Source organism: Struthio camelus, chromosome 2 (assembly GCF_040807025.1).
Source record: "Struthio camelus isolate bStrCam1 chromosome 2, bStrCam1.hap1, whole genome shotgun sequence".
NCBI classification, from domain to species: Eukaryota; Metazoa; Chordata; class Aves; order Struthioniformes; family Struthionidae; genus Struthio; species Struthio camelus.
This window is the reverse complement of record NC_090943.1, coordinates 165231923-165257067: the sequence shown is the minus strand read 5'-3', so window position 1 is coordinate 165257067 and position 25145 is coordinate 165231923. Positions and strand designations below refer to the sequence as shown.

General features: G+C 39.5%; 1 protein-coding gene across 12 annotated transcripts in view; it reads left to right on the top strand.

The window, feature by feature from the left end:
- The window catches only part of ZFAT (zinc finger and AT-hook domain containing), a 147669-nt gene that overhangs the window by 23468 nt on the left and 99056 nt on the right, over window positions 1–25145 (top strand). For 3 of the 12 annotated variants that reach the window (XR_011139341.1, XM_068933371.1, XM_068933380.1), the window contains exon 1: window positions 23544–23856. The exons of 3 other annotated variants lie outside the window; for them this stretch is intronic. Coding sequence is in view for 6 of the 9 variants with exons in the window: in XM_068933371.1 (XP_068789472.1) it covers window positions 23838–23856 (19 nt within the window). In the remaining 3 variants the exon portion in view is untranslated. Of the gene's footprint in view, window positions 1–23525; window positions 23857–24019; window positions 24179–25145 lie in introns of those variants that run through there. 6 more of the 12 variants (XM_068933372.1, XM_068933378.1, XM_068933379.1 and 3 more) reach the window with 4 other exon arrangements.

Sequence of the window (25145 nt, the reverse complement as noted above, 5' to 3'; positions counted from 1 at the left end):
ACTTGACTAACTAAATTACAAATGACCTAAAAGAATAATTTCAGCAGGAACAGCTATCTGCAAAATAACTTCAATGCTTTCCCCTATTCTGGGAATTGGATCTAGGTAGTAGGATCTGGGAATACCATTTCCTAGATTTTTGTCTGAGATTTTTTTTTTCCTCCGTCTGCAGCTCTTTATTTTTAAAGAGGACAGAGGGGAAATGGCCTAGGTGAGTAACTTCCTCTGTTCTTTAGACAGAAAGTATTCTTGAAATATTTTAGCTCTCCGTTCTTCCCCCTCCCAAAACGTTATTTTTTTTAAATTCCCGGACACTTCAAAGAAAAACTGTGTTTTCAGTTTCTTTGTTATAGTAAGCCTGGTTATTATTTGATCTACTTAGCTGTAGTGATTCTGTAAAATAAGATGCCCAAAGATATATCTAGGAAGAAAAATCTTTCACTTTTCTAATTCATCAGAATGAAAACGACTGGGATGTATAAGTTCTGGGAAGTGTAGACTAACAAGCATTGGAAAGGCCACAATTTTCAAACGGACGGTGAATGACCTAATGTGAACTAGTCCTGTGATAGTCATTATTCTGTTTCTGTTACTTGAGTGTTCTGTCTGGTGTGAAATACAAATGTGTGTGGTGATAGAGGGTACTGAGCTTGCACATTGATCCAATTTACCTATACACCTCTGCAAAAACTTGTTCTGAAAGCAACTTGCAAACTTAATGCATTATCTCAGTTAAAATCATTTTTTAAAGTGTGATCTGTTTAGCTTTATAGTTTTATGTAGGTATATTAAAATAAAGCTTTGAAGTAGAATGTATACATAAAGAAAAGAACAAATAGTGCTGGTAGTCACTTTACAGATTTTTCTTTGTTGTGAATGTTTATCGTTTCATAGTTCTATATAGTATTTGGACTTACAAGAAAGGAAATGTCTTCTGTTATCGTTTTTGTTTGAATGATCAAAGTAAGTATGTTATCTCAGAATTAATCTAACAGTCATTTTTTGTCAGTGTCATCTTAGCCTCTCCACGTGCCAGATTACTTTGCTGTTTTCTCCAAGCTTAGTTCATGGGCAGCTTCAGTCCAGGCTTGTTTTATTTGTGTGTGTACATTTTATTGTACTAGTATCTAATATATGTACTCAAAGCCAGCTATCCTGTGTCTGAAAACAAATTTTTAAGTGGCTTGTAACTCCTGGAAATAAATAAATAAAAAACCTACCCTGCATTTTTTGTTTTGTTTTTTTGCCATATGTTTGAAATAAAAGGATCCCCTTTCTCTGCATGCAGTGGAGCAAGCATCTTAGCCTGTCTGAAATGCTGCGATTGTTTGCAGTTGAAAGAAGTGGAGTCTTTTATTGACCAAATGCATATTTATGTAATGATTAAAGATAAGCCTGCCATGCTGAGAATGGACTGTTGGCATTTGATGTGCTTGCTTGAAGTCTTTTGGCAGGGAGGAAGGGCTGAAGTGACTGTCACAGAAGGAGGCAGCACAGGACCACAGCCATAGTGGTGAGGTCTAGATGTGGAAGAGGCAGATACCATGTGTCAGCCAGGTGATCAAAAAACAAGTAACCCTATATTATTAACATGGATTAGTGTGACTTGCTTATACTATAACCAGCCATAGGTCCATTTCTAATGTTTTTAATGCACTGAGTTCAAAGTGAAAGGCAGGTTGGTGGCCAGCAGTGGAGCTAGGACACGTAGCTAATAATTCTGGATGACCGCTATGCGTTACATATGGAGGTGCAATGTGCAGTTACATTTGGAGGTGGGAGGTAGTGTGGGATACAAATGTCCTTACTTGCTAAGTGGACTGCCTGTGAAACCTAGTACTTGGAGATCCAGATTGGTTGCACCTGGTTCTCCTCAGTGTGGTTTCTATGACAGCAGAAAAGCAATACCTTGAGGTCCTCAGTGGCTTTGGACTGGCCTAGACTGTTTTCCCCTTGCTGTGAACTCACAGCTGCATTCAGCAGAAGTGCTTGAGCTGATATTTTTCTTCCTATAGAGAACAGCTGTTACACATCTGGAGGGCTTGCCTCCAAGCATGGTATAACGTGTGTCTGTGGCTCCCCTCTCCCCGGTCAATCTGCAAAACACCTGTTCTGACAAGACCTTTGTGAAGGCTGAGGGTCTGCCTCTTGGCGAGCTGAGTTTGTGGAAGTGTTCCTTCTCCGCAGACCGCTGAGATTTCGTGTCTATTCAGGGCTCTAGGAGCTGAATTAGACATATTCTTGAACTTGTGAACTAACAGGAAAAGTACCTCAGAAGAGGTTTAGAGGAAGAGGTATGGGAATTAAACTAAGAAAATACAAGACAAACAGGAGTTCATTGAGCTGTAGCAACAAAAACTGCAGAATTCTAGCACATTAAAGCAACTTTTTATTTAAGTGTTTGACACTGCAAGTGTGTGTTTTTGCACAAACAGCTTGAGCTAGACATCTTTGAGGCTTATTATCCAGTTTGTACCACCCGATTGATGTTCCACGTATATTTTGGTGTTCAGTCTCAATTTTGAAAAAAAATTTGAATCTGAAATTTTAGAAGGTAGGTACTTGGAGCATCAGGGAGTTGAAAGTGCAGCAGGTTGCTGATCTCCGTGGGCTGTGAGAAACTTCTTTTTTTTTTTTTTTTTTCCTTCTTGTACCTCTGCAGCCACTATCTGGGTCTGTGTATGTGTGTATATATATACATATATATATATATATAAAATGTATATTAATATGTTCTGATAATTATAAATTTAAGTATTAAGAAAAAGGCTTTGCAGCTTAATGATGTCAATAAGGCTTAATAACCCTGTTACATGTGCCTTACGATTTGTGCACGTTGTATCTCACACAATGTGTTGATGTATGTCTGTGCAGATTCATTTTTCGATACCTTGAAAGCCAGTGCTGTATTTATATTGTTAAGCTGACTTGTAGTTCCTGTAAACATCCTACACTCAGCTATAACAAGTGGTAGGGCTGGGGGGTGGATGTTTACTTCAACTGACTTGGAAAGGCAGCTTTCCTGAGTGATCAAGGCACCTATTGGCAAGACTGAAATACTATCTTTTCAGTAGTATTCAAACAATTTAAATATTCTTATTTCTGTGGAAGCAGTATATATTTTTATAAATGCCTTAATGCTTGAGTTATGATTTATATTGACTATGTAAAAGCATCAACGTTCATTGTAAAACGGTCTTTAACTGCTGAAACCTGTATTTTTCTAATCTAAAAATAAATTGTAATCACCTTCGTCTTGAAAGGTAACTCCTTTTAAGAAAAAAGCTTACCTCCAGAACAGAATCTGCTTTATTATTATTATTTTTTATTTCTAATAATTAGATACTCTGTAGCATCCCTAGTGATGTCCAAGAGAGCTTCGCTTTAAGATGGTAGTGTGTCTGTTTGTTCTGAAGAATCACCCCAGGGAGGGCTGCCATTCTCTGGAAGTGCTGGACAATACAGCAGGACAGCAGAAACATAGTGAACGTGGTAACGATAACATGTTGGAGCTTTGCTCTCCTGGATTGCGTGGTAATATTGATGTATGCTCTTGAACTATTTCACTAATGATTGCTACTCTTTGTCATGTTATAGAAGGTGCATTTAGTATAAAAAGCGCATCTTTGTGTTACATCCCAGACAGTGCAGTGAAGTGCATTTGATGTTCTTTCTCGTTAATCTGGATCAGTTTCCTTGCCTGGTGTATTGGTTGCGCTAGCATGACTGCTTGTGGTGCCACGCAAGGGATAGCACAGTGATTAAAAAAATTAGGAACTGATGGCAAGGAGGAATCCTCAGGTTGACATTACTGCTAGCAGAAGGCAGAAAGACCCATCCTTTTAATGAGCACCTTTTTTCTGGAACTAGTTGCAATGTGACTAGTGAGTAAACGATATGAGCAGATCAGATGTGGTTGTACACTTGGCATGCTAGCAGGTTTGTTTTAAATGCATTTGACATCTAAAAGTTTGTATTGCAGAAACATAAATATGTATCCAAAACTCTGGAGACTTGTTGGCTCTTTATTATACAAAGAACAGATGTGACTCTTGATGGTACGTTTAAACCTTAGAGGAGTAAAATCTGCCAGAATTGGTCACACCAAAGATCCTATTGAAACTATAATATATTTTGAATAAATATTGGGGGTATGCAGTAATTTGAGTTTTACAGTGATAAGACTTCAAGCCTGAAAAAAGATTCTTGACGTAGTGTGTGTTTTATTGCATACTTGGGAGAAGCTTTAGTCACTGTGGATTAAACTTGAAATAAACAAGTTTGGATAATGTTTTAACAATTTACAAAGTCCTGATCCAGAAGAGCACCCTTATTAGGTTTGGAGAATTAAAGCTTCTGTTTAGCTACTCCTTGGATAAGCAGACATAAGAGTAAGTTATAACGATACTGTTATTAAACAATTCTAGATAGTTTGGTTCCTTCTAAAGGAGACAGACTACTCACTGAAACGTGTTGGGACCCATTATTGTGAGATAAAACTTCTAAAGGTAAGCCAAGCTGCTCTTTTTGATGAGGATTCGAGAGGAGAATGGGTATTCTGCATGCATGTATCCTTGCATGTCCTTGGCTGCATGTACTGCTGTTCTAGAAGTGTTCACTGCTAACTTGTACTTCCTCTGAATATCATGTTGAGAATTAAATAAACTAAAATAATTCCGGTATTGCTTTTTTCCCAGCCGTATTTATTGGCTAATGTTTATTTTTTCTAGTCTGCAGTAAAGCAAAGCAAGACAAAGTCAAACTTCTAGTCTTGGAGATGTGTTTAAAGCTCTAAACATAACAGTGCAGAATTTGAAAGTCTGTTTTACATCATGTAGTTCATTCTTCTTCCATTGTGTTGATGCTTTTTAAACAGATAAGTTATAATCCTGTGGCGCCAGTGACAGCATAAAACAAAGTTGGATAAATAGCTGGGAAAAGGATACAGTGTGTATGATTTATAAGACTATCTGAAAGTTTTACATAGTTATGGCAGCAAAGGTGAGTTAGTTAACGGGGTGTTTTTTTTTTTTTTTTTTTTCCCGAAAAGCATACCAGAACAATTAATGTATTTTTCTGTGTGGTTCTGTGGTTCTGAAAAGATGCATTTACTCTTGTTTAATCCCTCTTGTTTCTTACCTGTTCTTTATGATTTAAAAACCGAAACATTTATTTAAGTAAAAGTTCCTTGACTTCTGTTTTTTCTTATCTGTCGTGGTATTCACTAAGCTTATTCTTCCAGTAATTCAGTGTACTGTCTCTTAATAAGTTATGCCAGTTTTAACCAGCTGAAGTCGCTCTTTATAGTGGTCCTGTGTGTATGATAAATAAGGGCATAGCTGAACCCGCTCAGACCATCCACAGGTTTTACAGTGATTGAGTATAAGTAATAAGTCTTAGGTTTTTTGAAGTCTGTTCAGGCAGTTCAGTAACACTCTGTGTAGGTTTGGGTTTTCTCTGTTAAGAGAATGAGAGCACTGAAGCATGTTCCTTTAAAAAAAGAAGAAAGCCTAACTAAGAAATGATGCATGGACTCTGTATGCAGAATGAAGAAAGCTTGGTATATGTCAGTCTGGGTCATTTATTGACTGATAACATCTCTCTCTCTCAGTAGAGAAATAATTTCCTGTAAATGATATGGCTTTATCTGTTTCAGAAATCTGCTGTTTTAATAAAGTGAAAAATTATTTTTCTGAACTTTATACAACCCTTATCTTCCTATAACAGGAAGAAAGGGAGATGGCAGGGATGAAAGATGTTATGTGAACTGAACTCTATTCACTTACGGTTATAAAAAACATACTGAAATATATGCATTAAATGTATAGGTTAAATAATACTTAGTAAACACATATCCTTGAATTTTAATGAGGTAGTTGAACTGACAAACTACCAATTAGTAGAAAATGTAATATCTTGATATTTTTGGAGATGTTCTGCACAATCTAAGGAACTTGCAAACCAGCAAATATCTCTTTGACTGTTAATACTGGAGTTAAAATTAACAAGCATGTTAGTTAAGTGGGAATTCATGAAATATCAGATCTTTTGTGGAGACCTGAAGCCTTGTCTACACTGTCAAACCTTCTGCTATAGCTGTTGTACGCTGCTTGCTTCCTTCCTCCTATCAGCAATGGAAACATATGCCAAGTATTTTCACTTTCTTAGTTACTCTGCTTTTCTAACTGTAGGCACTTCTCAGTTGTGTCACGCATTGAAGGTCTTATTGGTCCAGTTCCGTCAATTAGGAGATGCGAACTCAGAGTAGCCCTGACAGAGGTGTTTATGAAACTTTGCTTTTGCTATTAAACAGAGAAACGTTTCCCCTGCTGCCTTTTCCTTGTATAAATTACAGTCTTCCAGAAGAGCTGGGGTTGGAGATTATAGGCAGGAAAACAAGAAACAAACTGGATCATATCAGAAGGAGGTATCTTTGAGGAGGGGAAGGGGAGAAAAAAAAGTAATACAGCATTTTGAGAATGTACTAGTGAGCGTGGTATATTGTCGGTGCTAAAGGCCAAGAGAACATCTGTTGGGTTCTGCTTTAAGATAGTGAAGTAAGTGACGTGAAAGCTGCAGGTATTGCTGAGGTACAAATGTAAAAAGTCATTTCATAATCTTTTTTCAAAAATATTAAAAAAACAAAAACGGAATGGCTGTCTTAACTGAAGTAACCTGTTCTTCAGAGAATTGAAGTTCTCCTTTGTATAATTAACTGCTGCTTCCCACTTCTATTTGTTATGGTTGATTTAACAACAAAAAAAAAATGCTGGCATCTGCGAATGTGTGGAGACTTTTTCTATAGAATAAATTATTTCCCAGTAAGAAACCTAGGGAAGAGGAGGAGAAACGCTAAAATTCAAAGCTGAACTTTAGAGGAAGTTGCATGCAGAGTGCCCATTTCAATGCAGAGGACACTTGTGTAATTGAATTTGAGATTTTCAGTCAACTACTTATCTCTCTGAGTAATTTTTAATAGTGGCAATTATACTCATTACAGAAGCCCTGCTTTAGGTGTCGTTCAAGTTTCATACTGGACTGTTTGCCAATGCAGCTATATTGTGACACTGTAATTTAGGAGTTAGTTAGTGATTGTTTCTTAAACTCAAAATTGAATAAGAGATGCAAAAGTTTTTGTACTAATTTTGCCCCATGTTATTAGGCTTGAACAACGTATTTCATTCTTAAGTTAATAACTTAAATCAAGGAGCAATCAGAAGATGTTTTATTTGGGTTGATATACTTGTAGTTTTAGGAACAGGAGAAAATTCCTGTTGTCTAGAAAGGGAGTTATGCCTAAGTAAGGTTTATACTTATGAGTAAATTATGTATCTATACAGTGCAGGAAGCCAGTTTAAGCTCCAGAGAGAGCAGGAATGAACTTGCAGTGTTCTTTTAACTTTTTTACATTAAAATGTGGAGATATCTTTGATTTTTACTGAATTTTACCAGATAAACTTTCTTTTCCATTCTCATTATGTAAATACCACAGTGTGTGCAATACACGCTGCCAGTGAACAAGTGGATGGCATTATGAAAACAGTATTTTCCCTTATTTTACATCCTGTTTTATATCAAATTTCAGGTACAAAGATGGCTCCAGATTAATTTCATATGCATTTATGCTAGAGCAAGTGAAAACGTTCTAAGCTAAATGGAAGCAAGATATGTGTTGCCATGTGGAGTTAATCAGGAACAGCTACATATGCAAGCAGGGTTTCTGAACTACTCAATAACTAGAATATATGCTTTCAGTTGCTACTATTGATTTTCATGTTCTTGCATACTTTGTTTATTTGGAGTGCATGGAATTTTTCACAGTCTCTGTGATATTCTGCTGCTTGGTATTGAATTCATGGAGATGTGAACTGTTTAGTTTTTGACTTGCAGTGGAATGACAGTGTCATTAGTCCCTGGCACCAATTTGGTTTGTTCTGGTTATTGCTACCTTCACCTTCACAAAACTCATCCTGCTTGGAGGGAAGCTTCTGCACAGAACAAAGCCTGTCAATACACGTTATCTTTCCAGCAGAGGCAACAGCATTTCATTCACCTGGAGAATGCTTACCTGTATGCTCGTGAATTTTTTTTCTCTATGTTGTATTTTAAAGTCATTTGCATTCAAATTGCAATATTGAAGGGAAACTTTCACTTCTGAGAATTATTTTTATATTTAGACAAGAAAGTAACTTCATTTGCTGAAGAGTTTTGCATTTCAACCAACTGCTTCTCTGCCACCAACGTGAACATGTTGATGTTTCTGTTATTAGGGACAAATGTTTTGGGATTTTCTAGACTGCTATTTTTAAAAGCACTTTTAAAACAAATAGGAAAACACATTTATGACATTTATTTTAATTCTGGGGATATAGTGCTTATTCTTAAGACTTTTTTTTAAATCCGCTCACAAAATTAAACTTCAGGGCTTTGTACAAATTCAGAAATCCTAGAGCAGTCTACTTAGTTCCTTTCAGAGAAAGGAATTGGAGAGTTCCTTTAATTTTTTCTCCTTCTAGTCTCTTCTCAAATAAAGGAAGAATCCTCCTTCTGAAGGAAAAAGAATGGGGAAGCAAGTGTTTGTGAGGCAAAATCAGGCATAATGCCTTTGGCCTTAGTTTGAAAACACAGGAAAGGAAAGGGAGCAGGGAATCCTGGAAGTTTAAAGATGACAGAAGTAGGAAGAACCTTTTTTGCTAAAGTTTCCAGAGTACACAAACCTTATATATAGACAGTAAACAGAAAAAGGAACTCCTCAGTGAACAGGAATTTTTTAACATGGAAAGACTTAAGTCCAGAAATGTTCATGAAGATCTCTCTCTTTTTTTGTTTGTTTTATGGGAGATAACTTTTTGCTTGAGAATTAAATGCAGTCAGTCTGACAGGTGTGTCTTAACAGCAATTCTGAAGATTTGCTGTGGCCCAGCAAAGGTTATTTTAAGAATGCCTCTAAGAGTTGAGTGAGTTCAGGCCCCCTTTGCTTAAATCTGGTACCAGGAACACATGCATGATTTTTCACCATTTTGAACAGGGACTATTTTTAGCTCTGAGCTTTAAAAGCATGGAGTAGGGAATATCATATTGCTGTATATTTTAAGGAATTTGCATATGAGGTTTAGTTGCAACTAGGAATATTTTATATCTTTTAGTGCATTCGTGAGAGGCATTTTCTTAGGTATGAAATTATGTCAGGTTGACAAGTGTTACAAGTGATAGTGTCCATGAGGAAGACATCTGATCCACCGCACTCTCTAATTCAGAGAATACTTCTGTGACTGTCCAAAAGATCGATCAATATTCTGAGGATGTACTATGTCTCTGACAAGTAAATTGTCATAACAAAAGTTACATAGGACAGGGCACCATCTTCCGAGTTTTCTGGAGACAAGGCAATCTGTCTTCATATTTTGTGTAAAATAGGGAATCCTCACACAGTATGAGAGTATGAACTTCTTGAGGTTATGGATAAGACCTTTCAAAAATATAAAAGTGACTTAGGTGAACACGTTTCACTTTCAAACACATTTATAATTCCCAAGGATTGTAAAGGAATTAGGTGCATAGGTAGCTTTGAAAATAGTATTTCCCAAAGTCACCGTGCTATGTGAAAATTTTCTTATGCTACTTGACGCTTTGGCAGCGTGTGATGTTCTTGTGATTTTTATCATAGAGATGCAACAAAATATTAAGCAAAAGGAAATATTCAGAGTACTGTGTTACCAGTCTTGGTTTTAAATGCAATGGATGTGTGCTGTGGCACTGACCTACGTAACAACTGACCGGTGAGTACTGGAATGCAGGGACACTTGCTCTCTAATTTGTTCTCAATGTTGTAAGAACACTTCAACGTTTTATAAGATTTAAGTTCTTTGTAGTGACAATTATTTAAATTGCTGCCTTGGTAATTCTAATCTGAGAAGTTTGTTTAGCTAGCTAAACTTTCATTTGTTAGTAGTACTTAAACACGGGGTTGAGGAGAACAAATAATGTGTCTCTTTTACAATAAAATGGAGTATAAATCCCTTCATTTCTTCAAGAGAACTAAGGAGTCATACTATAAACTGACAATTTTCTGAACCAAAAACGGGATCTGATTTTACCAAAAGATACTAAATACAAATAGATTAATAAAAATTGTATATAGAGAAAGTGGTAAACTGAATGGTCATTTCTTTTTAAAAAATATTTTAAAAATGCAAAAAAAGGAGTCTGATGTCCAAGTTGGAGCCCTATATTTATTTCCTAGTTAACCATGATATGATAACATACACAAAGCAGCCCATCTGTATAGTGTCATGTGTTTACTGCCACTGTCCTGATTGCAGCTGCTGTTTGGAGTAATTCCTTATGAACATCTGTTGAAAATTAACCCATTACCCTGGAAAACCTGCATTAAGACTTTCTTTCTGCCAGATCTAAGACTTTTGTTTTGTTTTGTTTTTTTTTTTCCTTGTCAGGGTTAGATACTGTTGTGCTGAGATAGCTGCTTCTCATGCTGAGTGGTATACCGTTTTACTCTGTGTTTATAAGGATGTTGTCTTTTTAATGCTTTATTGTAAACTTGGTGACCCTAAAGACCTTTTTGTCTGTTGGGCCTATTTGTCTATTTTTTATCTATTTATATTCTTTCTGATTATGCAGCAGTTCTCCTAACAGCCATGATGGTATCTCCCACTAGTAAATATGTTTACATCTGTATAAGCTCCAGCTTCCTCCGTTGGATTTCACTAAGTTAAGTTGTTTGTGATGACTCTTTTACGTGTATATGCTCTGAGTTATGATTATATGCTGCTTCTTGATAAACTAATTAGACTGGTCCTGTGTAGGCTTTCAGTGCGGCACAGACTTTCCAGTTTTCTGAATTTGTTGCCCCTTTTCTGAACCCTTTTGTGTTTCTCCACTGCATTTAAAAGTTGCTATTTTAATCATTGATTTCAGGAAACAAACTTTGTACAGCCATTTCACATGCTTAGTGGCAGGCAGTAAATATTTAAATAATCATGGAAGGCATTTTATGATAAGATAGTAGTTTCTTATATAGTTTTTCAGCTGTATTTTGTTTTAAAGAACAGAAAATCTCTTGTATATAGAACAGGAATAACTTCTATGTAGATCTTTTTATTTCTATTCATTTTGACCACTTAAAATGTAAAGTTAAGATATTGTATCATAAAGACTGTATATTTAGTAGCAGTAAGAAAAGTAAAGCTAGAGTTACCCTTATCAGTAAAACCTTAAAATAAAAGTTAACTTAGTACTACTTCAGCTAAAGAAGCAGTAGTGAGTATTGTGGAATGCACAACAAAGTCTGTAATATCTTGTTAAAGTAGCCCCCGTTGATCTAGAAGCATTTCAGTTGATTAAACTTCATACTACTTTTTTTAATAACTTCTTAAATTTGTTTTACAAGCAGGCAAGTACATTCTGTGCATGTATGAACTGTTATGAGGCTAGAAGGAGTTCTACTTTTTGGTTTAGGAATAGATAGGAAACTCTCTCCAGTAAATGAGGTGTGGCCTAAGACTTTAATCGGTCCAACGTAGAGGCTACATCTATACTGATAAGTGCATCCATTTTGGGGTGTGATTCCTTCCCCTGATCCTTTTCCCACAGCCACCAAATGGTTGCACCCACACTTCCCAGGGCTGTTCCCCTCTAGACTAGCATCGTCCACGCTACGTAGCACGTGACTTTGGGTCTCCTCCATTAGCCGTGTAGTGCCTGGGTCATAAGTCCAATAACCGTGTGTGCGTTCCCTCCTTTCTCTGAAGGAAGTATCTGGTATAATGCGGACTGTGCTGTAGCCCATTGGAGGAGTGTTCTTATGGCATGAAACTGAGGGTAAGTGTTACATGCGTGGAAGTGGCAGAGGGTGCCTGAGGGTGAAAGGGTGGTTTTGCTAGAACAGTATTACAGGACTCTAAGGGAAAAGGAGCCAATTGACAGGGCTGCTTGAAAGTGTCCCTGAAGCAAACTGCTCTTAACAGTTGAGGGTGACCCTTCTGGAGGGAACTAATTCTGCATGCTCCAAAAGAGAACTCAGAGACAGCTGTAACGCATCTGAAATGTTCAGTTATTTAATAACATGGCCTTATTCAGTTCTTTCTTTGTTATAATCTGTTTTTTGCCTTCCTCCCACTAACTGCCATTCAGACACATTCTGAGCCCTTGTCCTACCACCAATTTATTATTTGTGGTACTGTCTAGCCGAGTTTGGCCATGGTCCTGGTCTTTGGCATTCCTCAATGTGGAGGGAGTGGGGAAGATGTCCAACTAAATGCTGTTGCTCTCTGATACAGAATCACATGCTAATTGGGGTTGGAAGGGACCTCTGGAGATAATCTGACCCAACCCCGCCTGTTGAGGTCTCTCTGAATGGCAGAGACACAAGCATCTGGTGTCAGCCACTCCTCCGGTTTTGTATCACATGCAAACTTGCTGAGGGTGCATTGGTCCTGTCATCCAGGTTATTAATGAAAATGTTAAACAGTATTGACCTCAGTATTGACTCCTGGGGGACACCACTAGTGACTGGCCTCCGGCTGGACTTTGCACCTCTGATCACAACCCTCTGAGCCTGGCCATTCAGCCGGTTTCCACTCCCTTTCCGTGACCACCTACCTATCTAGCCCATGCTTCATCAGCTTATCTATGAAGATGTGGGAGACAATGTCATAAGTCTTACTAAAGTCAAGGTAAACAAAATTCACTGCTCACTCTTCAACCATAGAGCTAGTCATCTCATCATACAAGACTGTCAGTTTAGTTAAGCACTTTTGTACATCCAGTTTAAGGGTTCCCTAACCTGATCCTAATCCACTGAGGGTAATCTTGATTGTTGCAGACTTCCCTCTGGTCTCAGGGGTTTGGGATTCCTAAGGTCTTACCAGTAAAGACTGAGGCAAAGAAGGCATTGGGTACCTCTGCCTACTCTGTGTCATCAAGGCCTCTACCTCATTTAGCAGCAGGCCCACATTTTCCTTAGCCTTCCTTTTGGTACTTATGTACCTGTAGAAGCCTTTCTTGTTGCCTGTCACATTGCATGCAGGTTTGTAGATGGAGGGGAAGAGAAGACTGGAATCTCCATAGTCACAAAACTGATTGTAGGGGGATGGAAGTGTGTTTAGAGGGCCTAAGAAAGTGAGGTAGAAAGAGGGTATGTGAGGTAGGGAGGATGAGACAGGAAGGGCTACAGGCCTTCACTTGCCACTCTGATAGCTGCTGGTGCGAGTATTTTCTAGGGGACGAGTGGGGGATATATGACTAGATTTCAAGCCTTCCCGAAGACATAGATGGCAGACTTCAGTTTGCCCTTATGGATAAAAGAGTGCTATCTGAGTTTTTCCAGAGGTGGGCATGAGAAGCTTTTCTTGGCTCTCAGCAGTCAAGGAGAGGACTGAAAAGCATATTTCTCTGTAGCAGTGGATATGTGGAGGTTTGTGCTATGTCAGGGTCTGACCTTTCACTGGTAAATGAGCTTCGGTATTGAAGGCCTTGCAGGTATGGTCTTTATGCATAGAACCTCAAAGTATCTGAAAGTACGGTAGGTAAAAATCTAGATGGGATTTGGAAATCCTACAGTACTGAACTTTACTGAATTCTTGTTTGAACTGAAACGTTTCTGAGGGAAAATGTAAGGTCTAAAATAATGGCTTCCAATATCTTGTTCTCAGTGATAGCTGATGGTTGCTTTTACTGCAGAATAACACTACAGATTGATTTAATGCTTTTTAATGGGCAGCTATTGTGGCTAAAGGCCAGATTCAGATTACATTAAATTCCATTACACTTGGATGACTTCACTGATTTCCAAGCAATTTTTTTTTTCTAGCTTTCGTTAATGTAAATGAGGTTACAGTCAAGCTTCAGTTATATTCTGAACTGTAACTGGAGAAACTAAGTATGTGTGGATGTAAGTAATATTACAAGGCATTTGAAGTGTACCCATAATACAGTACATAAATGAGTTTAATTATAAACAATTTTGTAAAATTAATAGCTAAGATATGACAGGGATGACTAGTTTATTAGCATTTACAGCTTCTCAGTAAAAACATGAAAGCTGACCTGTGTATTTTTGATTAGATACTTAAGCAATGGTGTCTGTGTTACCAAACAAAAGAAAAAACAAAAATCCTTGATGTAATGGACTAATAAAAGCAGACGGAACAGATGGTTTTTAGGGACTGTACTTCACATATTATGCAACTGTACTGCTCTTTCAGTGAAAGAAGTGAGGCAGAAAAATATGTATAAATAAACCTTTAAAGATGCATTTTTAGTCATTGTCAAAATAAACAGAAAATGATTTGAAGACCACTCCAAAAATAGAAGAAATACAGGAATACAAGCAACAAAGCTTAATTTCTTTTACCTTACTGGAGCACCAAAGTTAAAAACCTGTTGAAAGTTTTATAATTTGTGTCAGAGAAGGAAAAAAAAATCATTCTTGGACCAGGAAAACCCTGCTAGCTGGGCTAAGAAACAATCCCAGGTAGAGCATAACTGCTGGGTTTTGAGACACCACAGAACACTGGAGTATTAAAGAAGGAAACTCAGACTGCTTTTACCATTTAAGGAGTTTAACTGGAGCTTCTGTCAGCTCTAGTCAGGGTTTAGAGAAATGGTCTTCACTTACAGTCACATCAGCTTTAGTGGTATCATTAAATTTTTGTAGCTCAAGTATTCAGAGGATAACCAACATCTGTGATTCTGGGTCAATGGTAAATGAATCTCTGCAGAGTATCACTATGATGTTATTGGCAGATGTTGTATCTTGAGAGACATCTAAAATTCATTGACATGTTGACAAGAGATACCGCAGATTTATGTAAGGACTTGAAGCTGAATTGCTTTCCAGTCTTGTGACTTCACAGTATTTCCTGTCCCAAAGGTATGACTGAATGTTGAAATACCTTGTTCAGTCAAAAGGAAACACATTTTTAATTTCAGTACAATTCATTTATTTTTAGTTTCATCTACAAATATGTTGTCATACTGAGGCATTTAGAAACTTAGTTAAAATATAGAGAGCTGATATTCACAGGGAACAAAGGTCAGAAGCTGGAAAAAATATTTTTCCTAAATAGTATTATCAGACTGTGAGAGTTCTGGAAGTTGTAATGTAATATTCAAAGACTAGTGAACAAGTCCGTGATACCACATTACGCAAGTTAGATACCTAAACTCTTGTTTACTTTGTTTCAGAATTAGACATCTGCTCCTTTAAAAAGTTATTCAGATAGTCACAGTAGTCCTGCTAATTTCATTCTGCAGTCAGTGGAAAGCCTAGACGCTTCTGAAGACCTGTAGAAGCTGTTGACCGATCAGCTGTGAAGAATCTAGCTGCAGATTTTTCCAAGATACTAGCGTACCTATCCAAATAGAGTCAGCAGAGAGGGAGATGCGCTAATGCCCGAGTCGCTTCAGCTCCGTCCAGCATCCTGGTTTAAACTGCTAGTGAAAGTGAGTGTGCGTTTGCCTGTGAGCCTAGTCCTTAGTAAGGACACTCACCTGAGAGGTGCCAGAGCTCGATTTGCAATCCCCATAAATAGAGGATTCTTTATCTAATTACCATTTTATGTAAAATAAATAAGAGATAGTTAACGTTACTCTTGCGGAAAGCCTGAATTCCGTGATGATTTTGTATCAGAAGGGGCAGTGGTCTTAGATTAAAAACATTCAGTTGCGTGCACTTGAAAGACAGCTATCAGAGTTAATAATTTTTAGACTATTGCCTCCTGTTTATAACTAGCAGTGTTTTTTGTTTTACCAGAAAAGGATAGCTTTCAACAAACAGAAGAAACAAGCTACATTTTACTTGTTTTTTAGGGAATCCCCGTTATGTTGCTATCTCCCTCCCTGGGTGTAGGTCCTAGGGGAATAGTTACGTATGCATGCTGTTTCTTATAATTTTAAAACATTTTTAACATTGAGGCTGTAAGTTCTGAGCAAACTCCTGGTTATCTTAACCTCTGAACTCGATGGGGAGATGAAGAAATACCTTTTTTAATAAGCGTGAAGAAAAACACAGGCACATAAATTGAGATGTGCATTTTATTAGCACAAATAAACTACATGTCTGTGTAATGTGTATTTTTATATATGTATTATTTCATTGGAGGAAGAAAAAACATTTAGGTAGGTAGTGGTGGTTCTCGCTTTCCCAGAAGGGAGCTAAGGTATGGAGTACTTCAGTTTTCTGCAAGATTAACAGGTTATGAGAATCAAGAATAGAACTGTGGTCTCCTGAAGCCAAGCATATAATGTAATGACAGGTCAAAATGCTACTACAAATTGTGTATGAACTGTCAGGTTGGTATAGTTTGCAATTTGGGTATATCATGGTCACAAGTTCCTATTGTAGAGTTAATAAATAACCAAAAAAAAGCTTGGTTGGTGCTGTTTTTTCCTTTGCACTACTATCCTATAAATAGCTCACTGTGGCAGCTTATCCAATGGGAATACGATAAAAGATGTCTGTCTTCTACACCTGTCTTTGCCTTTTTCTATACCATCATCTCCTGGTATTCAGAACATGCTCTCTTGTACTATGAATTTACTTTTTCTATTTGACACATATATTATTGCTCTTTCCCAAAATTACATTAAAGGTGAAGAGAATGAGATCAGGGTGCTGTTTGGGTGTTCCTTTATGTACATTATCACACATATAAATAATCTTCCATTTTGACAGTGCTACGATTTAAAAAGCTTATGGCAAAGTTTTTTTTTTTCTCACATGCATTTATATTGCTGTCCAGCTGTGTGGTGTTCATGTTGTACCGAACTGAAAGACCAGACATATCCCCAATGGCAGGCACTTCTTGATGGCACTTCTAGTTCCATAGGAGCCTATGTAAGATACCCCTTCCCCTCGGTCCACCCCCCTCAAAGGCCATAAAAGAACAAGGAAAACCATTTAAATCTTCCCAGTGTTCAGCTGTGCTGCTGACTCCAGATAGTCTGACTTCGCCTAGCAAAAGAAAAACAGGCTGTACATTTGTAATAGGATTAAATAGTATAGACCTGGAAGCAGAAATGTGATTAATACTGAGCACTTCCAAAGCATGCAATGGTTATTTTGCTATGCTGAGAAAACTAGAATCTGCTTATTAGAAGCATTTACAGTATGTATTTTTTCTCCCCTGAAGTTAATTTATAATTGTTGTCTTCCAGGCCTGCGGGAGATAATTTTTAAATTAACAGTGCAGCATAATCAATGTCACTAGACTATACAATCCTGAGATGGCAAGAATTATGGTAAGCCTTATGCTAAGCTCTGGAGAGATTTGTAAGTGTGCAACTCGCAGTGCCACATTTTTATTAGCATTTCCATTATAAAGATGTTATTGGAAGCATAAAGTTAATGTTCTGTAACAAGAAAACAGCAATTATACAGTTCTAAGTACAGAATTCCACATTAAGCATAGCCCATAAAAATCACAAGTATATACAGTTGCTCCAAATAGATACTATGGAGAAAAATAGGCATTTACAACAAAACAATAAGAACTTTCTAAGTATAGAACTAGTTGCAAAACAATCTCCTAGAGTTTCCAATTTCAGATGAGTCTTCCAAAAATGCATATCATCAGCTTGAGGAGTTCTCGCTTTATTTTCACTTTTATTTTCCAATTAATTAGAAAGGAAGTGCTGATCCTTTTTGAAAATTCCTTTTTAAACGTGTGTCGTGGTGAACTCACTTGAGCCACACAGCAGATGATCAAACTGGTGGAACAGGGATAAAGAGCAGTACTATTCACAGAAGGGTGAAGGGGTTGGTCACCTTAAAGAACTAATTTTTTTTGCTGCTTAACATACAACTTGAGTTTTTATTTGGAGGAATCCATCTCTTTTTCCACATTGTTTTTTTTTTTTTAACAGTAAAGTATATCCCTTATATATCATAAATTATATACATAAAATAGTTTGAGTATACTCTCCTTCATGTTCTCTTTGGGAATCCATCTCAAAGGGGCACTGTCAAATACCTCTAGCTATACCTACCTAACTCTGGCTAGAGTTTTCCCCTAATGGAAAGAGTTTACAAAACCTGGGAAGAACTAGTTAATTTCCACTTAGTGCCTCTTTGGGATCTGTGTAGTCCTATAATTTTGTAACCCCGAAGTATGCTAGAACCAGAAACTAGTGAGTCTGAACAGAGGAAAAATAGTGAATAGATAAAACTGTGAAAGAGTAAGCCAAAAATGCTGTTTGGTCAATGCTTTTAAGGTCAAAAGTTTTTTTTTTTTTTTTTATTGAAAAGATAAAATGTGCGGCGAGTGATTAACAGAATATTGTTCAATTATATAGAAGATCTCACTTTCTGCAAGGTTAGTGACTTGCACTTTAAATAGGAGCGCTGCTAAAGCATAGGATTGGAAGGGGCTTTATTTTCCCAAATTGCTTGTGAAAAAAGGAAGAAAAAAGCAGCATTGAAGGGTAAGGTGATAAGCTTCCTCGGATTCTCAGGCTCAGTTTAAGACATCTGGAATGAAGGTTTTTAAAGTAATTACATATTTTGAAGTACAGATTCTAATAATTTCAGTTACAGAAATGCATGACACTTGTTTGTTTCATAAAGAAACTACTTGAGAAAAATGTGCATAGATTTTTCAGGAGACTTATCATTGCCTTTCAAAAAAAATCAGGCATTCTTCTCAGTTTGTAGCTTCTACAACAAATGAGGCAGAAGTCTTGTTTTATGAACAACTCCCTCCTTGCTACGTACCCCTAATTCATGTCTAGGTCAGGTCCATCAATAATGCTAAGTGAGTCAGAAATACTGCATAAATGTGTTATATGATTATGTTGTTAATGATTCCCAGAAATAGCTTATGTGCAGAAAGGAATGGAAGTGAAAGCTGTGCAACGCCATGTTAATTAACTTTTTATTGGTGTCGCATCTTTAATTCTGTGGATATGCTTTGTTGAACACCAAAGCAAGATGCATTCTGGCTTTACACATGTGGAAACCTTTCTCCAGTTAAGTGTTTTTCCTATTTCCTGTGAATAAAGCTAAGCCATGTAACTGGGAAAGGGAGGGGCGAGTATCTGCTGTGCTCTCAATGAGGGCATCTGCGCTCTCCCTAAATGGCAGGTCCAGAAGCAAGCCCTGTGCAATAATGAACTTGCTGTGTACATGAACTTGCCATTCTATAGCGCTCTGTAGGGCACGTGTGTGTTTGTTTTGATTTTGGAAGAGATGGTTAAGGGAAAAGGAAGGGGAAATGAACTGACACTAGCTAGACATGGAGGCTAGAAGAAGGAATCATTGAGTGGACTGAAGGGCGGGAATTGGTAGCTGTATTTGACAAGCATTGGTGTGAGCAGGAACTGAGAGCTGGAAGGTAGGCAAAAGGGCTCAGAGAAGGGAATACGCAGGGGAGATTGGGGAAAAAGTGGGTAGAGTTTAGTAAATAAGGAAGCTAGGACAGGATTGGATTCCTTCATGAGGTGAGAGAAGGCTTGAGTGTGTAGAGATGACACTGCCTTGAGAGCTTGACTCTGAATTCATGAATACCGTTACTCTTCTGTTTTCAGGAGATGTCAGTGAAACTCATTTGCCTCTTAGCATCTTCTGTTGTCTGTTTTGAGAGGACACCTACAATTGATACTGGTTATACTGCTTGGATCAGCTGTCACATGTGGTAGATCTAAACTAATTCGGGTGATGAGTTGTAGTTTTTAATAAGATGGTACATGTTGGAATTTCTGGAAGAACTTGAAGGTATTTTTCTTAAAGCTAAGGAAACTGTGGTTGGGAGTTGCAAAGATTTTGTTTGCTTTAATCTGACCAAGCACTATTATTCAGAGACCCCAACACTGATACCCTTTCTCCTTTTCCCCTGACCTCTCACAGTCTTAGCTTCCAGAACACTTTATCTAGGCCTCACACCAAATGTCAGAGATTCCAGCTCTGGTTTTTTCCCTTTCCTTTCATCTTTGGTTAAAAAAAAAAAAAAAAAAAAAAAAAGCTTTCCTTAATGTTGTCTTTTACAGGGTTGTGATTGCACAAAGGAGAGCTATATAAAGTAACTGTACTTAAAAAGTGACAAACCTCGAAGAGTACTGATGCTCAACCAGTGGCTCTAACTATGTGAAAGATTTTCCCACTTTTTTTTGGTGGGAAAATTCACCACAGTTGCTGTAGTGAGGCTGAGTGACTCAAGAAGCAGAGCATATTCTTTCAATGCCAAAATAAGGATAAAGATTGCTTATGCCCTAAAAAGAGCACAGGCTCCTCCTGTGCTGGGAGGTGAGTGCCTGATCATGCAAGTGCTTTGATCTTTATTGCTTCTCGTAGAAAATGTTGTCCAAAAGCTGATAGATACAGTAGTGAGCAGAGATGCAAAGAGGGGCAAAAAAAGATATACTGGAAGTGGGAGTCCAGAAGATAAAGGCTAATCAAGGCAGCAAGCTCAAGAACAAAGGTAGAATCATAATTGTTGCTTCTCATCAGGTAAGAATATTTGTGAGTTTGCTGTAACGTTGCCCAATCATTCACATCAGAGGTGTTAAATTAACAGAGGAGGGTCACCATAGCCTCTGGAAAGGTCTTTTCCTTTTCTCCTGCCTTGTATTTGAGTCCCTAACACAACTAACAAACATGTTTCTGTATTACCCTCTGTCATGGAAGTCATGCTAAGTGAGAGGAAAATTGGTAGGAAGAACATTGGTAGGGTCCAGCTTCTCAATCTTCCTACCTCCCTGTTAGGGCTGAAGACTCAGTCTGGCTCTGGCTGTGCCCTCCTCAGCTGCAACCTTACTTTGTCCTTTCATATCTGCATTGGTAGCAACTACTGTAGCAAAGCTCAGTGTGAGCGTGTTTAATGTTGCAAGCAGTGCAACAAAACAATGTGTGGCCTGATAGGAGAAGTGACTTTATTTTACACAAAACTGATTTACTTCCTCACATTCATCCTTTCATACTCATAAGCGCTAAGATATTTGTTCAGGTGGTCTGGCCTGAATTGCTTGTGGTGACATGGAGGACAAGGCACACAGGCCACTGAGTTCCCATCATGTCTTCTGGGTTTTACTTGATTGGCAAACTTGCTGTTGTTTGGATGTGCCTTTTGTACTGTTTAGGAGTTGACCTGTGACTCTGATCCTGTTCATCTTGTCTTACCCCTGTGACTCATTGGGCAACACTGATTTACTCCCTTTGTCTTTTTTGGGCGGTGTTTGTTTTCCTGATCTGGGTGTCTTGAGAAACAACATGTAGATGTGTTGTGGTATCAAAGACCTGCTGATCTAGATGCCAGCATCATATGCCGTTCTTCAGTTCCTTCTACTGCTTACACACACACATGCACATACTTACGCTTCCATTTGTACTAATCTTAATGTTTCTGTTACGAGTCTCTGCACCCGCACCCCTGCTGCATCTTTGATTACTGTTGCTGGCCTATCATGGTTCCCATAGCACCCAGTGACTTAAAAAACAGGGACCCTCTTCCTTCTGGCTCAGAGTTGTAGTTTGTCCTCTGCTGCCTTTTGTATCTAGTTTAAGGGTGTTTGCTTGGATGACTCCTTATATGTGAAGGATTTTGCTGCCCAGACCAAATGACTCTTAGATAACGAAGAAGGGAGTAAAGTTTTAAAGTTATGTGTTTGGATAAAGATCCTAATTCTTCAAAAATCCAGCAGAGAAGGTTCGAAAAGGAGAATACAAAAGGGACAGTAAAGTTGCAAAGACTGGCTCTAGCATATTTGAGATGTGGTGGTGAGGAGGGTGCTACCAAGCACAAAGAGCACTACCATTGCCCTTACAACCAACAATTGTTAATATTACAGTGGTATATAGTAGAAGTGATCACGAAATGCCCAAGTGGATGACAGAGATGACTCAATCTCAGAACTGTGAATCTAATTTAAGGCTCTGGGGACATTTTTTAGAAGCTGTGGATTTTGCATCAGATAATTGTTTTCTAGATGCTGGGAGGAGGAACAGTCTACCATTTTGTGTGTCAAAATGCTCATTAAAATCTACTTTGTTGAACCAACATACGTATATAGATGTTGTGGCCTTTTGCCTGAATTTTACTCTCCATAATGGAATATCAGCTGGGATGTTTAAAAAACTGTTTTTAAAAGTGACTTCTCAGTAAATGAAATATGTATGCATCGTTGCTCTTATGACAATAAATTATTTAGGTTTATTACTGTAGTTAATACTGAAATGAATTCTTATTTTTACAAGTTTTGCTCTTTACACTTAATTGAATATATTCACTTGCAGTATGACAAACAAGTCAAATAGATAATTTTAAACCATTAATGTCTAGGAAGAATAATACAATTTCCATGGAGTCGTTTGTTCTGAAATTAACTACGGTGACAGACACTGTAGAACTCGGTACTAAATTCATTAACATCAAATGTATACAACACTTATGATGACTCAGAATGAAAGTGATAAGACTGATATTCAGTGATGGTTAGTGCGGAAACAAAACGGAATAGCAACGAAACAGAAAAGGACATGAGGCAGCAGTGGGTGTTTATGAATATGCTAATATAACTAGTTGCAGCGTGTCGTGAGAAGTATCTGTGTTCAGGCTCCTATTAAGAATAAGAAGCTAAAAACAATTTAAAGCTTGAATTCATAGCTTGGAGTTGAATCTAAAAATTACTGTATATGATTCACCAAACCATTCATAAATATGGCTCTCCAAGGCAAATGTAAAACCTCTGAACTGCACTCAGCGGCTAGGAAAACAAACCTCGAAAACAGCCATGGTCTTAGACACCGGGCTAAGTAACTGTGTGAACTCCACATCATCCATGTTTATTTTTAGCCTCCTTATTACTGTGGAAATTTTCTTCTTCAAACTTATCTAAAGCTCTTGCAGTAAGTATTTTGAGCAATGTATTAGAAATCAACGAGTTTCCAGTTTTGTCAAACATGCTTTTATAAATTCTTCTTTCACTGCTTTGAAAGTAAATTGATGACTCTTAAATACGTGACCTTTTAGAACTGAGGGAGACAGGTCACACACGCTGTGCCTTTGTCTCCCCCCCCCCCCGCCCCCTTTCCAAAGGATTTAAAACATTATCTCGGAGGATATAACGCCTCGCTCTTGTAAGAGCGGTTTGTTTTGCCACCTGGCATCTCCTGGCTATCCGTGCTGTGTAACGCCCCCGCTGCTTACCGCAGACAGGTTCTCTTAACGCAGACACGCACGATTCATTTACGATACGCGCTTTTGAACTCATTCCCGGCGAATTAAACTGCCTTAGGCACCCAAGGACTGCACCCCCGTGGGCTCACTCCTTTCCTCCGCGGTCCCTCAGTGTTTACAGTCGCCTTCCCACCCCCCTCCACCCCCAGCAGCGGGAAGGAGCGCCCGGCCGCCCCTCTTCACCTCGCCTCAGAAGCGGGGCCGCCGCGCCTTTGACAGGGCGCAGGGCGGCGCGGGGGAGGCCGGCGCGCAGGCGCCGCCCAACGGCCGCCGATCAGCCGTTGGGCGGCGCGTGCGCCCCTTCCCTGCCCTCGCGCCCCGCCCTCTCCCCCCCCACCCGCCCTCGCGGTGCGACGTCGCTGAGGAAGAAGCCGCCGTGTCGGACGCGGCAGATTCGCCATAATCCGTCGACCGGCTAGCCTTACCCCCCATCACCCTAATCTACTAATATATATATATATATATTTTTTATTATTTTTAAAGGGGGAAAGCGGTGGGGTCTCGATGCGGCACGCTTGAGGCCCAGCCCGCTGGCGAGAAAGTGATTTTTCTCTGTTTTTTTTTTTTTTTCTCCTTCTGTTTGTTTGTTTAAAAAGCTTCAACCTTTGGCTTCCTCTCACCCCGCCCCGCGCCCCTTTCCCGGCCGCGGCTATGGAGGCTGCGGTTGCAGGTGAGCGGGGCGGCGCGGGGCCGGCTGGAAACGGCGGGCGCCGGCGGTGTGGGGGGTTGGGAGGGAGAGAGGGAGGGCTGGGGAGCGGGCGCAGGGATCCGCTCGCAGCAGGACAAGGAGCGACGGCGGGGGGGAAGTAGTTCCGGCGGGCGCGTGTCGTCACGCTCCTTCCGCATGCGAAGTAGTTCCCCCCGTTGCTGGCGGTGGGCGGGCGGGGGGAAGGCCGGCGCTGCCCCCCCCGCCCCGCGGCGGCCGGCGCTGTGAGGGAGCCGCCTCGCCAGCAGGGCGTCGGGCCCCAGCAGAGGCGGAGAAAAAATGCCGGGTCGGTCGTGCTTAAAACACCCGCGGCTTCCCTCAGCCGCGCGTGGGGGGGGGGGGGGGGGGGGAGTTGGTCTGAGGCGCGCAGCCTCCGCGTTCAGCCGCGGAGGGCAGGGCAGAAGTTACCAAGCGGGTGTTGGCGCTGCGCTGTCCTCTCGGTCCCTTCCTTCCCTGCCCGGCAGCCGCCTGCCTTCCACGGCGGGTTACGAGCGTGAAGTAACATGACGCAGGCGGCCTGCGCCGTCACGGGCCGTTGGCGGCCTGGCTGCGTTTCCCAGCCCCTGGGCCTGCGCCCTGCGCCCGGTCTGCCGAGCCATGCCGCAGGAGGTTAACGCTGCTTAATCACCCGGCACGCCGAAATTCGGCTCTCGGGCTCTGACGTGATTCTTCAGTCGGTAGTGGGGGTCCGGAGTTACCTCCCGTCTGCCCCGTGGAGTGTTTACAGACAATTAGTTTGCCGCTCACCCAGGGTTTTATAGCAAAAAGAGAACAGCCTTATCGGGTAAATAACTTTTACCTGACTAGTAGAACCTCTAACAAGTGTTATGTAAGTACTGTAAAAACATACCACAGCTACTTACCTTCTTATCTGAAATACTCAGAGAATATAAGGTTTCCTTTCTAAGAACCGAAAAAACCCCTAATTTACATAAGCACGTTGATCTTAATAAAAATAATATGCTCAGGGTAGTTGAACGCAGAAAACTTATGAGTGGTCAGTAAGTTGGATGTTGCAGCTGCTGAATGCTATACCTGACTTCAGAAGCGTTTCTGTTACGTGTTCTTCCAAAACACGAGGTTCAGAGCGTTTTAGCCAGTGTATCGTGAACTTGCTAAGCGATTACACAGTTCTTGCTTATTCTTTGTGAAGGTCCAAATATTTTCAGTACTTCTTGGTTCAGGGCACGGTACTGTACAATATTGTACAGTATTATATTTTTTGGTGACTTCTGCATTGCTGTATTTAGCCA